Source organism: Catharus ustulatus, chromosome 29, assembly GCF_009819885.2.
Source record: "Catharus ustulatus isolate bCatUst1 chromosome 29, bCatUst1.pri.v2, whole genome shotgun sequence".
NCBI lineage: Eukaryota > Metazoa > Chordata > Aves > Passeriformes > Turdidae > Catharus > Catharus ustulatus.
In genome coordinates, this window is record NC_046249.1 from 1544882 (window position 1) to 1560263 (window position 15382).

A 15382-nucleotide genomic window follows, 5' to 3' on the forward strand; every position below is an offset into this window, starting at 1 on the left:
AAGGAATAAAAACCCTCCCAGCTCTGATACAATTACTGCATCTCCCTGCAAAGGAAGTTGCATTTGGTGTGAGTGGATTTTCTGTATCCGTTTCTCCAGGAGGGAGTTCCAGACCCTCCCTGCCACTGAGAGCCCTCAGAGTTATTTTAATTTCATTACTCAGCCTTGCATGTCCATTCCAACACCTTCACCTGCATTTCAGTCTTGTTCTCTCCAAAACAGAGGTTCAAGGATCCCTTTCCCTTTTCCAGAAATCAGCAAAATTCTGCACTAACTCTTCTTTTTATCACCCTTTTTCCTGAAGGGATTTTTTTCTCCTCTAACTCTGACTAAAAACAATAAAAGGTAAAAGTGGGGAAAGCATAAAACAAGTTGCAACAACATTTCCCAAAGCTCTCCTCTCCAAAGATAATGCTGTGCTGGCAATTCATTGAAAAAAAAAATTAAAAAAAAAATCAAATACAAACCTAGAAATAAGTCCCATTGTTTTATGACTTGCAAATAATTGGAGGAAGAGTTAAATGAACAAATCCCAAAGCTCACTCCTTATTAAAAGCAGCAAATCTAGAGTAGGTTGCTTATACAGGAAGGAAAAAAGTGGTTGAAGTAAAATTAATTTTGAATTTTGAAGCCTGTCCCTCTCTTGCAGGGCAGCTTTGAGCAGTTACAGTAAATTAAAGACAGGATAGAAAAAAGGAAGGTAAATATTGGTATTTCTAAAGTGCAGGCAAAGGAAAGCAAACCCTTAGATTTGTTTTTCAAACACATGGAATTGCTTTGAAGCAAAGTTTTCAACAAAAAAAAAAAAAAACAATATTGAAGAATGAAGCTTCCTGTTCTACCTCCCTATAGTGGGAATAGGAATAATATTAAATATATTATGTATTCCTTTAGATATAATATTAAATATAATATTAAATATGATAGTAAATATAATATTAACTATAATATTAACAGAAATACTAAGAAATACTAAGAAATACTAAGAAATACTAAGAAATACTAAGAAATACTAAGAAATACTAAGAAATACTAAGAAATACTAAGAAATACTAAGAAATACTAAGAAATACTAAGAAATACTAAGAAATACTAAAAGAAATACTAAAAGAAATACTAAAAGAAATACTAAAAGAAATACTAAAAGAAATACTAAAAGAAATACTAAAAGAAATACTAAAAGAAATACTAAAAGAAATACTAAAAGAAATACTAAAAGAAATACTAAAAGAAATACTAAAAGAAATACTAAAAGAAATACTAAAAGAAATACTAAAAAATACAAACTAAAATACTAAATAAAATACTAAAAAATACTAAAAAATACTAAAAAATACTAAAAAATACTAAATAAAATACTGAATAAAATACTGAATAAAATAATACTGAATAAAATAATACTGAATAAAATAATACTGAATAAAATACTGAATATTCCTCTAAGAGAAGTCCAGCAGTATCTGCACACATTTCAAGACAGTTCAGAGATCTCAGCCTGACAAGAATCCCATGAAGAATCCATGCCCAAAATTCCCTGGGTAATCATCTCTTGCATGCAACACTGCTTGTTTTTGCAGCAGCATTTTATTGCAGTTGTCAGATGATCCTGTTAAATTGGGAAAGGACTGAGGAGAAAAAAAAAAAAACAACCCCAACAACAACAGAACTGGCAGAAGGAAACTGAATCACCCAAAATTCCCAACTCTGCTAAAGGTGAGCAGCAGTGCTGGTTTTTCCTGCAGGATTCAGGGGGGTTAAATGTTCTCAAATTGATATTTTGAGAGTCATTCCTATTGAATAAGACACCTTGAATGAAGCCTTCTGTGCTTCCTCTGGCACAAGAGGGAAATTTGCTGATTTTGAGGTGTTGGAGATGTGGCCACCTCTGCAACAAAACCAAAAATTTGTGGAAATGACAAGAAAAATGAATTTCCATTGTGGAAATCGCTGCTGTCCCTCTTTTCCCTGATTTTAGCCTTTCTGAACCAATGCAGCAATACAATTTTGGGGCTCAGAGGATAAAATAACCAAAAACTTCTCCAGGACCAGCTGTACCAAATGCATCTACTACAAGAATTTTGCTTTGTGCACTGTACAAAAAAAACCCCCAACTGCCAGAAGAAAGCATTTCCCAAATTAATCCAGAAAAGTGTGTCACCACAGCACATCTCAACTCCCCCTCATCCCCACCATGGATAAATAAAGCTCCCAGAACTGATTAAGACACCCAAGCTCCTCCATCTGAGGGCCACACAAGTGATGGGAGTGACTCCAGAGCCACATTTAGGGCTGGGGTTTGTTCCATGGCCCCTCCACAAGTTTTCATTAAATTAAATATTTCAGCCCTGGTTCAAACACAGGTGATGCTTCCCAGCTGGATCACATTGGTGCCTGCAAAACAGGGATCCTCAAATCCTAAAAAAATCACAAAAGTCACTGAACAGCCTGAGCTGGAAGGGATTCCTCAGCAAGAATATCAAAATCCAGCTCCTGGCTCTGCACAATCCCACCCTGCACTGGGATCCTTGAAAACAACCACAGAGCAGCAGGAGACACATGAAAGAAGAAAATTAAAGTGTTAAATTAAGAACAGCTTAATAAACAACTTGGAGGAAACTTTTCAGAGACAACAGCTCAGGCAGAATTTTAAAACCACAAGCTTTAAGTGAGACTGAAAAGTTAGGATTCATTTAAATGCCATTTATGCCAGAAGGAAGAAGGATAATCTTGAATTACACCAGGTGGATTCCACTGAACACTGAGGCACCTCAGCTCAGACTCCAAGCACCATTCCAAGAATAGTTTTATAAAAACACTGAATGGGTCCAGTCAGCTACAACTCAGTTAAAAATAAATCTCTTAAATGCCTTCCAATATACCTGCATTGCTGTGCTCCTGTGGATTTCCAATTATTGTTATTGTCTTTAAGTTATTTTTTCTTTCACCCATCAGGTTAAAAAGCCACACAAGCACAAAGAGAAGCTGGCTAATTACAGCTCCAAATGTACACTTCAGAGAGAGCTGGTGGAAAAAAAAAATCTGTCAGGTTTGGCATCTCCAAAAGATAATTCACCTTTTCAGCCCTAATCAAGGTAACATGGCTTTTCCAGCCAAGATTTATTTGGAGCAGTTTGCTCACACAGACATTTAATACATGAAAATTAAAGCAAGCCATTAAACACAGCAACACTGGCTTACAACTTATAAAACAGGAACAGTGAAATATCAGAAGCTGCCGGTTGTTTCTGACCTAGTTTTCACTGGAGAACAGTCAAAGGGCAGAAAAGACTGAGAGGCGAGGCTGAAGGTGCTGAAATTCCAGTAGTGCTGGGGAACAGGATTAGAGGAAAAGCCTCCAGACATTCAAAGGACAGAGCAGCAAGAACAGGGAGGTTCAAGTGACATCCTGGGGAGCAGCAGGGACAGCAAAGCTTCAGCCAGGTGGGGATGAAGTCAGAGGTGCTGCAGGAGGCCAAGGTGAAGAGGAGAAAAAAAACCTCAAACACAGGAAGGAATCGTTTTTAAAAAAACCACGCCTGGATTTCAGGAGATATTTTCGTTGCTTTTCTTCTGAGAACACAAATGTGCTGTCAAACACCTGGGCTCATTTGAATAACAAGAGGAAAAATTAAAGCCCTTTATGCAAGAGAACTGCGAGTACCCAGGGATTCTGAGAGATCTGGGGAGGGGGGGCAGTGCAAGGAAAGCCAGGTGATCCCATCCCAGTAAGCTGTTCACATGTCTCCCTCTGTTCTGCAGCTCCAAATTTATTTCCACGCTGCTTTTAAGCCTCATTAAGGAGCAGGACGTTGCTGGGCTGACATGTCAGATTTTTAAATGACCTTTGTACCGACAACACTGTTACCAAGCTGCTAAGAACAGGGGAAAAAAAACCAAACAAACCAAACAAGTGGTTTTCCATGATTAGGAGAGGTACGTGGTGGCTGTTTGGATTTATTTGAGTTCCAAAAAAACTCCCACCTGTCAGTAAAGCCAGCCATTAAAAAAAAAAAAAAAAAGCAATTCTCTCTGAAGGGCAGCTGTGACGGCATCAGCACTGCTGGCCATTCTCAACGTGGGACTTATCACACAAGGTAAACAGGAGTGACTATCAGTTAATGAACAACACAACCCCGAGGCTGAATTTTAAAGAGCGTTTTCTCCACTGCAATCTTTTAATGAAAATACAGCAGTTCAAACCCACCGAATTTGCTTACGAAAGTCTCATTTATTTTAGGACATATTAAGACACCAGGGCTGATTCACTTGCCTATGTGCTCATAAGGTGGCTTAAACGAGCTGCTGAAACATCACAACGATCCTTATCTCACACAGGGCTTTACTCCTTTTCTTGCAAGACAAAAATATAGAAAGGCAATTGAGAGATCAGATCGACAAACCCGTTCAACCATCCCGGAACAAATCTCACCTCACGCTGCTGAGCCCAGGAAAACAAGCCTGGACCAGTTCTTTTTTTTTTTTCCTTGTGCCCAGCTATATCCTATTGACACTTACAGGGAAGAGTAATTGCTAGTCTGAGAAAGTTGTGCTGAGGATGATGTGCAGATATTCCTCACCGAGTCACAGCTGCCATAAACCAAAATCAGAGTCTGGATGCTGAAGGAATCCCAGGGAAATCCAACCAGCAACACCCCACGAGCCAGAGCAGCCTCAAAAGTTAAAGCAAGATGCTCAGACATTGATTCTTTTGGCCTCCAGGCAAACAGAGGTGCTCCAAAGCCAGCCAGGACAGTGGGAACACAACCTGACAGACACCTGGAATTCAGCAGGGATGCCACCCCAATTTCCTATCATTTCCACAGGGGAGAAAACACTCAAATATTCCAGTTTATTTCCCTATCACTAAGGGAAGAAAAATCCAGCTGAAAATACTGAGCAGAACCTCTCTAGATTTCCTACCATGGCAGAACCTTGCATTACATACCCTCTGCTAACAGCCTCCTCCAGCTTCCAGGGATGCTTTCTCCAGGAGAAAAGGGAAGGCAGTTGCCTGAAGAAGTTAAATTAGGTGCTGCTTTTACTTCAGCAAGAAGCACAGAACCTGCACTGTTCCTGCTACCTCTGTATTTGCACTGCCAGGCTGGTCAGTAACAAACCTGCTCCAAAAATAAAGCGACAAACAGTGAAAGAAAGAACACACTCTTCTCAACTGGGCAAAAATCTGCCTAAAAAATAAGTCAGATGTTTCTCTGCTCTCCGCAAGGACACCTGAGAAAGTTCAGGTTACAACGAATTCCAAAAATAAACACGAAAAATTTTCAGATAAGAAGAGGAAAAACATACCAGGGCTGCTGACTAAACAGAGAGCAACCACAGTGCCACGAAAAGACTCCCCAGGTCTGAGGCCAAAAACCCCCAGAGAATTCAGACATTCAGACAGAGAATCTCTCTAGCCTGACAGAGGCAGCTCAGCCAATTCACACATGCAAAAGAAGTGGTGTGGCCACTGAGCCGGCACTTAATTGTCTGACCAGAATTTTTGCTCTAAATTTAACAATCCAGGCAAAGTTGTATTTAGCTGGAACATTTTGCTTTCTTAGCCCATCTGAGTTAGGGTAAATGTGTTTCCTCCTGCTGTCATCGTCAGTAAATTTAGTCCTAATGACAAGTAAAAGGTCTTTAGATGGAGTTAAATGGCTTTAATTGTATGAGAGCTCAAACTTGCAGCCCGATGCAGGCAGCACCCACATTAGGTACAGCTCCAAATGCTTGCAGGAAGGTTGTGGAAACATGCCTGGAACTAGAACATCAAATTTCCAGGTAATAAATCCATTTCTTCACCCCCTTCACGTTAAGAAACCCCAAAGTGTTCTAGATTTTAATGCATTTAAGAACAAAGTCTGCAATTCACGAGCAGAAAAACGTTCGCTGTTGGTTTTAATCAACCTGAATGCCTGTTCCAAACAGATCCAAAATATCCCTAAAGGTTAAATATGTTTGATTCTATCCATTCCTGCCTCCCTCTTCCCATTTCCACATTTGCAAAGATTAAACAGAAGCCGCCTCCTGAGCAGAGCTGGGTGTTTTGGGACTCTGCACCAGCTCCAAGACTCCAGGCTGGGAGAACTGGTTTGTGACAATGCACTCCCTCAGCTGCATCATTCTCCTCTGGAAAACCACTCTTTATTTCTGGGATAAAAAACAAGGATTGGGGAGCTGTGACATGAACACAGATGCTGTCCCTCAGTGGAATTGGGATCTCAACGAGGCAAGGAAACATTTGGGATTTGCAGCAGGAAAAGCAGCAGCAGCTTCCCACAAAACACACAGATAACCAACCAAAGGTTCTTTTTAGTGCTGATTAAAGGTGAGAGAAGGAAGCAGAGCTTGTGGCCAGGACCACCAGACTTCCACCAAAACACAGCTGCCCTGCAAGGACAAGGGGTGGGGACAGCAAGGCCGGGTGCCACCGAAAGCACTTTTCAAAAGAAATTGGTCACAGAGCTCCTACGCACTTCTTAAGGCACTATTTATGGGAGCAGAAGTTGTTCTTAATTCTGCAAGAAGCAGAAGCAGAGGTCAGGATGGGGGCTCTGGAACATCCCTGCAAGGGGGGGAACAGGTGCTGCCAGGCTTTTCAAAAATCTATTTTAATGCCTGGTTTCAGAGCAAAGTCCTGCTCAGCACTGCCTGCAGTCAGCAGGATCTGCTGAAGGAAATGAAGACACCCTGTGACAGAGGCTCCGACCTTCCCAGCTCCGTCATTTTACAGCAGTTTCGCTCTGAATCACGAATTTCCGCCTCCGTTTGGGGCCGGCTGCTGGAGCCCCACAAAAGTCAGGGAACTTAATGAGCTGCTGTCACCTCAGCAGGGCGTCCCTCTGGCAAGTGGCAGACGCACAGGGAACACTTCAAAGGCCACGAAACTCTCCCTGGGAGCCAGGGCTGCTCCCTTCCCCAGCATCCTTGGTGGCAAGGTGAGCCCAGCCAGGTTTGCTGTGGCCTTATTTGGCTTCCAAGGAACAATTTCCGCTTGCCCAAGCTCAGGCAGGGTGGAAAAATTTGGTTTTCCTCGCTACTCCGCCCATGCCAAGCTCTGAAAAAGCATCCAGTGAATGCTGGATGGGAAGGAATGGAAGAATTGAGTGCTCAGCTCGCTGGAAGAGGGGAAGGTACCTCAAACACAGCGGACACGCAGGCAGGGACAAGGTGCAGCCACAGTTTTATATTCTCTGCATTCCCTGTGAAAAAAATTCTGATTTTTCTTGGCTGTTCAGCCACACTTAAGTTTGATGGCAGCAAGCTTTACAGGTTACAAGGAGTTGGGAATATTGTTTCCTTTACAGTGATTTTAGCCATAATGCACTTTATTATATACCAGCCTTGGCTCAGGTATCCACACTTTCCTTCAGTGTTACTGTGAGCAATTCTGAAGGCAGTTCTACCTCCTGGTCACTGTGTTATCCAGGTTTGGTGTCACTATAAACTTCTCTGAGCATCACAGAGCAAGCTTCCAATTCACCAAACAAACACAGCCACATCCATCATCCTCAACATCCACAAAAAACAAAGCCCAGTGCACGAAGGCAATTAAAACCTGCTTAATTTTCAATAATTTTCAATAAATGCTCTCTTTCTGTGGATTATAAAGTTGGTTTTTTTTACTAAAAATCTCTGCATGGCCACTTTTTTTCTCTCCTGTACCAAGAGCATCCCTTTTTTTCTCAGCAGATTTCTCTCAGTGCAAGAAGCAGGCACAGATTTATTTGCATGGTTTTTGTCCTTGCTCTCACCTGCTGGTCACCAAATGGCAGAGCCCAGCTCATCCCACACACACACAGATTTCCCAAAAGAGAGAAAAATGGGTGGCAAAGGAGTTTATAAAACCAAAAATTCTGTCCATTCCCCTTGTTCCCTTCTTTTTTTTTGGGGACTGGGAAAGGCAGAAACACAGCCTGTTTGATTTTCTCATAGAAACCAGGAGCCAAAACCAACTGAAATCAGCGCCGGAGCTGGAAAGGTACAACAAAACTCACACAAACCATAAAGTCTAGACACTGAAATGTGGGAAATATGATTCAAATAACCACAACTGGCACATAACACACTGATTGCAGCCCATCACAGAACGGGCCTCAGTGGGGAGGAATAGAGAAGGAAGATTTAAATTAGTTCTTCCACCTCACTTGGAGAAATTATGGATCCTGTGGGCACAGTGATATGGATTGAGCGGAGTTTCTTCCGTCCTGCTGGGATTTTTGTCAGGATTTTAAGCAACACACGTCTGCTCTTGCTAAGGTAACAACAATCAGCTTAAGCTGTCATTTAGAATCACGGAATGGTTGGGTTAGAAAAGCTAAATTCAGTTTATTCCACCCCATGCCACCAGCAGGGACACCTTGTACTGTCCCAGGTTGGCCTTGGACACTTCCAGTTGCTCCAGAGCTGTTCCTGTCTCCCCATCCCTGATCCCAAATGAACCACGTGGCTGCTCTTATCAAAGCCTGGCTGAACTCATAAATGCCCAAAACACAGAGCCAAGTAGCCAAGAGGATGTTTGTGCTGATGAAATCTAAACTCTACAGAGATTTGGGCAACTGGTTGTTCTCAAGGAGTTTTGTGGTACAAAGTCTGGCTCTGCCATTAAACCCAACAGCACAGAATGGAGCCCCAAAGGAAAAAATATCTCAGTTTTTCACAAAAAATTGTTCTGGAGTGTTCTCTCCTGCATTAAAAGGCTGCACAGAGGGAGACCAGAGGGTTAACCACCATCAGACAAGAGCAGAGCAGGGAAGACTCCAGGTGGGTGGAGGTGGAGCTCAGTCAAGCCCCTGCTCACCAGCACTGACCTCTTTTTGAGTTAAACAAATGCTGGTTTCTTTAAATTAGAAAAAGGCACTAGTTCCAATGTAAAGAAAGGAGAGACCGAGGCACGGAGCTGTGTTTTTTTCTAGACTGTAATTCAAAAAGGATTGGATTTTGGGAAGTCTGCTCTCCCAGTGCAGCAGGGATACACACACCCACTCAGCAAACTGACTGCTGAGGGGTTTAGCATGCTCTTTTAATATATAAATGCTTGGAAAAAACCCCCCAAAACCCACCAAATCCCCAGTCAGAAGGCAGCACCAGGTTACCAGGGTGTGCAAAAGTTGCCCTAATGTGCATGGATGTTTCTAAGCAAACCATGAGCTACTAGAGAAAACTCTTATCAGCAAATCCAAGCTCCTTTCCTGGATAATTCATCTAGGTCAAGCTAAGGCACGCTGAACACCAAAGCCCAGTTTTGGTGATGCCTCCTCTGCATCCACCCTGGATGAAATATTAGCACAGTTCATGTTATCAGCATATCATGAGCATTAAGTTCACTGCAGATAATGGTTCCTCCAGAAAGAGCATTAACCTTAATTATTCAGAGGTAACTCAATCCCAACCTTGCTGATGTTATGAGGTTGTGATGATCACTTTCCCACCCCCCTTTCCCCAAAAATCCAAACAAATCTGGGCTGTTACAGCACTGTGATCCCAAACGAGGGGATCCCAGACACAGGGTATCCCTTCAAAATCTACCTAAACCCGTTGCAGCCACTCCATCCATTCAAATGCATTCTCATGTGCATTAGCAGCAAAACCACCAAGTCAGCCAAAATGTATTCTTCTCCCATGGATTAGCTGGCACAAATTAGTACGGGAGTGACGCATGCAGTCTGTCCCTTCCCATTTTCCAACGTGCACAACACCAGGGATTTGGAGACGCTTCACAAGTTTCTGCTTACAAGTTCCAGGCAGAGTTTAAATGGTCTGAAACGTGCAAATTGTTCGGGAGATAACACGTCCATTAGCAGGGAGACCTCAAATGCTCCCTGCCAAAATCTCCCCTCTCTCAGCAGGGCTGGCACCAGGCAAGGGAACTATTTCAACAGCCACCAGCCCCGTGCCAAGCTGCACCAGGACAAAAAGCAACTGAACAGGACAGAGCACTTCACAGAGCTCAGGAAAGCCCTGATGGTGGAGGAGCACTCTGGGCTGAGCAGCAGGAGCCACTCCAAGCAGGAGATGGGTTCATGGGAGACACATTGTTCTGAAGAGACCTCAGATAAAAGTTAAAAAGGTATTAAAATAACTTCTTTTCTGCTGTTTGAGTGGAATAAAGGTTAGAGCATGCTGGAGAAGAGCAAGGGTTTAATTTTGCTGGGTAAGGAACATGATCACCACATCCAGCTGCCATTGATATAACTGATGAAATATCCCACTTAAAATAAACAACCACCTAGCCACATATAAATAACATAAAGGGTTAATCTTCTAGCTTGCTTCCACCTGTACTGCCAGAGAGCAAAAATTATTAATTCAAAATTCAACTTCTCCAATTAATGGTAGGGTATGTTTTGCTGATAAAAAGCAGATCATGTTTGATTAAAAACAAAAAAACAACAACAAAAAAAAATTAAAAACTAAAAAAGAGAAAGCACCATCAGTCCCAAGGATTCTGTTCTGTCACAAACTTTCTATTTTCCCTTGGCACATCACCAATTAGACCTAGTTCTTTACTCTGCTACCACCAGTATAAGGAAAAAAAAAAGCATAATGGCTTTATAATTTGCCACCAAATCCCATAGCAACTGTACATCACTTTAGATGTAAATTACAGACAATTCCTTCCAATGCCATTTGAAAACTATAGAGATGAATCTATAATTTGAGCAGATCCAAACGCTACATGGTCGAGAGAAAAAACCTCCCTAAATAATTGAAAGGAAACCGCCACGGGCCAAAACATTCCTCGTGTTCAGAAATCTCTTTGTCCCCTTCCCTTCCAAAGGGAGGTGCCACACTCAGGTCAACGTGAGGAACATGGAGCTGAGCAGCTCAGGCTGCTGTGCAGATCCTGTCCCATTTTTGCTGATGAGCCCTACGTGTGCCGTGAGTTTCCTCTCCAGCCTCCTGTGATTCATTCAGTCATGTCACCGACTCATGTTCCCGATGTCGTAAGAGCCTCAATTTTGACGGACTACAGCATCAGTGAATTAATAGGACAGGAAAAAACAGGTTACTGGGAAGGAGGAATGATGCAAAAAGCTCTGAGATAATTCAATGAATTTTGATTCGGAAGCTGGATTGTTCTTCTCCTCCTGACACCTGCAAGCAGCTTTCAATTCTCAAGTCAGCATGAATACACATTACCCTAAAGACCCTGTAATGACAGCACAGCCTTCATTTTGTGTTTCTTGCTTTGAACACAGCAAGATGAAGGAATCTCCACAAAGCTCCAAAAGCCAAGGCTGGAAAGTTATTTCAATACACAGCAACTCCAAGGGGTTGGGTTAAGCCTCATTTTCAAGGGATTGTTTCTCTCATGGTTGATTTGGGGAAGCCACATCTATCAGACCACAGTCCCAAAATTCAGCTGGGTGAGAGCACAGGGACAACGTGCTTGGGTTATCTCAGCTTAGTCCCCAATAAATATTTGTGCATCTGCCAAAGTTCACCAGTGAATCAAGAGGTGGCTTCGGTTCAAAACACTGCAGGGTGGCAGGGGCAGGGAGAGACAACAGGAGAGGACAGGAGCTCAGCTCCAGCACCAAGGGATGGATGCTGCAAACTTCCTTAAATCCTCCTAAAACCACCAGGAAAGGCAGGGCCAGGAGCAGAGCTCAGCCATTGTTAAAGGTGTGCAGCTGCATCATGTTGTTTTTTATCACAACCACCTCTCAGCCACAGAAAAAGGTTTACAGAAATAGGTGGAAGTTGGGAAATTCCCAGGTAAGGGTTCCAGGAACAGCACCTTCACTGTAAAGGAGATGGAGCCACTGCCAAGGGACACTCAGCTCTGCCATGTGGCATCTGAACCAGGCAGGAAGATGGGGATTTACCCAGAATGCTGCTAAAAAAACAGGTGTGAAAAATAAAGGATCGATGATAACTGAGGGGAATGGGTGAGGATGGTAAATATTTCCTTATTGAGGACAGGAATGAAAGAGGAAAACAAGGCACGGGCAGGAGGAGTTTCCTTGTACTTGACAGGGGCAAGAACAACCTTGGGGACACACAAGAAGTGATGGGAAAAGTCACAGAATCATCTAATTCCAGCATGGTTTGGGCTGGAAAGACCTCGAGCACCATCCAGCTCCACCCCCTGCCATGGGCAGGAACATTTTCCACCAGATCAGGCTGCTCCAAGCCCCATCCAACCCCATCCAGCCCTGCCTTTTTGGGGGGAGTGGGAATGCCTCACCACATCCACACCCCCAAAAGGAAGGCAGCAAACTGCAGGCTGCTCTGGAATTACACTCCCTGGAGAACTCAGAGCTGTTTCAGGTGAGCACACCAGGCTCCATCCCATCAGTGGACAAACCAACTTGGGACACACTTCCCACTGCTCAGCCCCCAGAGCTCTCAGTTTCACAACCCTGGGGAAACAGTTTCAGGGCAGCGAGTTTCACAATGAGCAGCTGGGTGACATCTCACTGTGTCCCCCATGAAGCCAGTGCTAATTTCTTTTTAAGGCTCCTATTTCCTTCAGGTGAGCTGCTGAAGAAGCCTCTCCCAGGATCAGAAGCCAGCAGCCCTGTGAGCTGGAGCTCCTCAGCACAGGAACAGCTTGCTGGAACACAAGAGTTGGGGATCAATCTCTCAGAGACACCTTAAAGCTCAACCTGTTTCAACCCATTTCATGAGCAAGGACACCTTCCACCAAACCAGGCTGCTCCAAACCCATCCCAGAATGTGGATCCCTGACTATTTTCCTCCCTAAGACACAGACAACTCAGCAGAAACACAAGAGCACAGCTCAGCAGAGGCCCAACAAGACAAATATCTGTTTCTCCACAGCCCTGCTGCCTGATCCACACATGATGCAGCTCCACACCAAGCCTGCAACTGCTCTGGCACCAGGGACACTCCAAACAAATGGCAGCTCGCCCGGCTGGGTGATCATTTTTGGATTATGTAATCCCAATACATTATTATTAGACCAAGAACAAACTCAAGCAAGGAACTGAAGACATTTCCCTGCCCGTTCTGGCAGGGGGACAGAGCCTTGTCGCAGGAATCGTGCTAGCCCAGAGCCCCAAACAGGTCAGACTGCACATGTTGGAGCGCAGGTAACACAAAGAGCAGGATTGGATTCCAGGCCATTATCCATATTACACAACGCCGCCGTCAGTTCCACCACGGTTCAAACCAAACCCAGCGCAAGGAGCCTGAGCGAATTTTTTCCGTTTAAGCAGCGCAGCCCAAAATTAAAGCAGAGCTGGGCTGGACAAACAGAAGCTGCAAAGGTGTGCTGGAGGTGGCTGCTGGCAGGGCCAGGGCGAGCGCTTCCGAGGAAGCCGAGATGTTCAACAAGCTGAGGGAACTGTTTATAGAACCGATGCAGAAGGAGCATATGTGTTTAATAGCCCACTAATTGTTGCGTTATTCACTACACAAACAAGCAGCTCTTCTGCCCTTATCCCTTCCTGCCCAGTTAATCACCAGCAGCCTCTGACTATTTCTCTTTTGGGTGGCGGTGAAGGAAGCAAAGTTCATTAGTGGCCGTTGGCCACCAAACAATCCCGAGCCCAGACTTCATTTAGAAAATAAACACCACTATTCATGTGTGACACGGACTCGGAATAGCTTCCCAAAATATTTAATGCAGCTGCCTGTAGTCTTCCTACTCTGCCTCCCCCTAAAATAAAAGGCTTTCCCAATATATAGGAAAAGAATTATTTGGATTGTTTCATTTTTCAGAGAGGAAAAAAAGCTAACTCAGTCTACCCAAGTCACTTATTCCTCCCGACTTCTCATAATGCTGATAAACACTCATTAAAATATAAGTTGATAAACCCTGGTACAGTCATTACCTTCGTCCTCATACAGAGATTGCCCAATTCAGTGATGTGATGTAACCAACACCCTAAATTAAAAATAGTGTTGTGACAACATATGGTTTATCCTACAGAAGCTGGCAGGCAGGACGCTCCTAATGACAAACGGGTTTAGGCTCCCAGCTTCCCCCAGCAAGGTGAGGAGACAGAAATGCTCGTCGCAGGATCAAAGGCGGAAAGAAAGAATAAAATAGAAACAAAATTACACTAAAAACGACAGTTTTGAACCCTTCTCCGGTCCATCCCAACACCAGCTGCCGTGCTTTGCCATTATTCTCTATTTACATGACTAATAAGCTCTCTGGACGTATTTCAAGGAAACAGCACGGAAAAGACAATCTGGAAATTTCAAAATACAGCCTGAACGTGCCTCCCCCCCCCTCCAAACTCCACTCCGGGGAGGGGGGGATGAACAACCCGGTGTCCCGGGGAGGGGACAGCGATGGAGGGATCGGTCCGGGATGGCAGCACCGGGGATGGACCCGCCACCCCCTCCCAGGCTTTGGAAACCCACGTCACCTTCACCGGGGAAACGGGGGGGGCACCGACGTGCCTCGGCCCCCCTCTCCCCGGACACTCACGGGGACTGACGGCAGCTCCCCGTCACCTCCCGGGGGGGCACGGAGCGCCCACCCCCGCCCCGACACCGCGGGGATCCCGGGGGGGCACAGCGGGGGTGCCCCCGGTAATTACCGGGGAGGAGGGGAAAGCACCGGCACCTCCCGGAGGATCGCGACCCCTCCCCGGTCACACACCGGGGGGGAGCCGAAAGGACCCCGCAAACACTACCGGGGTTCGGAACACGCCGGGGCGTTACTGGGAGGGGCACCGAGTGTCCTCCGGTGTCCCCCAGGCACCGGCATCGCCACCGCGATCGCCACCCCCCCCACTCCCGGTTCTCCGGTCACTCACGGACAGAAAGGTGGAGGGGGGGGGGGGCCGGGAGCCTCCGCACCCCCTCAGCCCCTCACCAGGGAGTCCCCCCGCCCCAGGCCGCACACCCGCTTCACGTGGAGCTCCCCGCTCCCACCTCCCCTCGCATCCCCACCCGCAGCGCTCCGTCGGGGGGCCTCGTGGCGGCCACCCGCTCCCCCTCCGCGGGGCCGTGCCCGCCGCCCCACGCCCGCTCAGCCCCGTACCTTACAGGCCTGGTAGCTCTCGAAGGCGCGCAGGGCGCTCTCCGTGAGCTTGACGTGGAAGACGGAGACGCGGGTGCCGCGGCCGAGGCGGCCGCAGGACAGCCCGTACCCGCGCTCCGCCTGCAGCGCCGCCATCTTGGGACCGTCTCCCCCTCCGCGCCTGGGCCGCCGGGGCCGCCCGCCGCCGCCACGCCCCCCCTTATGAATTATTCATGATGCGCTGCTCCGCCGGCCACGCCCACGCGGGGCGCCTGTTGCTGGGGCGAGGAGGTGGGCAGCGGGCGCGCTGATTGGCTGGGTGATGCCGGGTGAGGCGTCGGATTGGTCCGTAGGGACGGGGAGGCGGGGATATGTAAATGAGAGCGCGAGGCATGCTGGGGAGGGTGGTCTGGTGCGGCCGGGGAGCGCTGCGGG

The 15382-nt window shown here is 45.9% G+C and overlaps 1 protein-coding gene across 2 annotated transcripts in view; it reads right to left on the bottom strand.

Annotated features, from left to right (window-relative positions):
- The window catches only part of ELL (elongation factor for RNA polymerase II), a 54674-nt gene extending 39559 nt beyond the window's left edge, over positions 1-15115 (bottom strand). Inside the window, exon 1 of one of the 2 annotated variants that reach the window (XM_033082379.1) lies at positions 14969-15115. In XM_033082379.1, coding sequence (XP_032938270.1) covers positions 14969-15103 — 135 coding nt within the window. In that variant the 5' untranslated portion in view covers positions 15104-15115. Of the gene's footprint in view, positions 1-13805; positions 13860-14968 lie in introns of those variants that run through there. The other variant, XM_033082380.2, reaches the window with a different exon arrangement.
- Between the last annotated feature and the right edge of the window lie 267 nt (positions 15116-15382).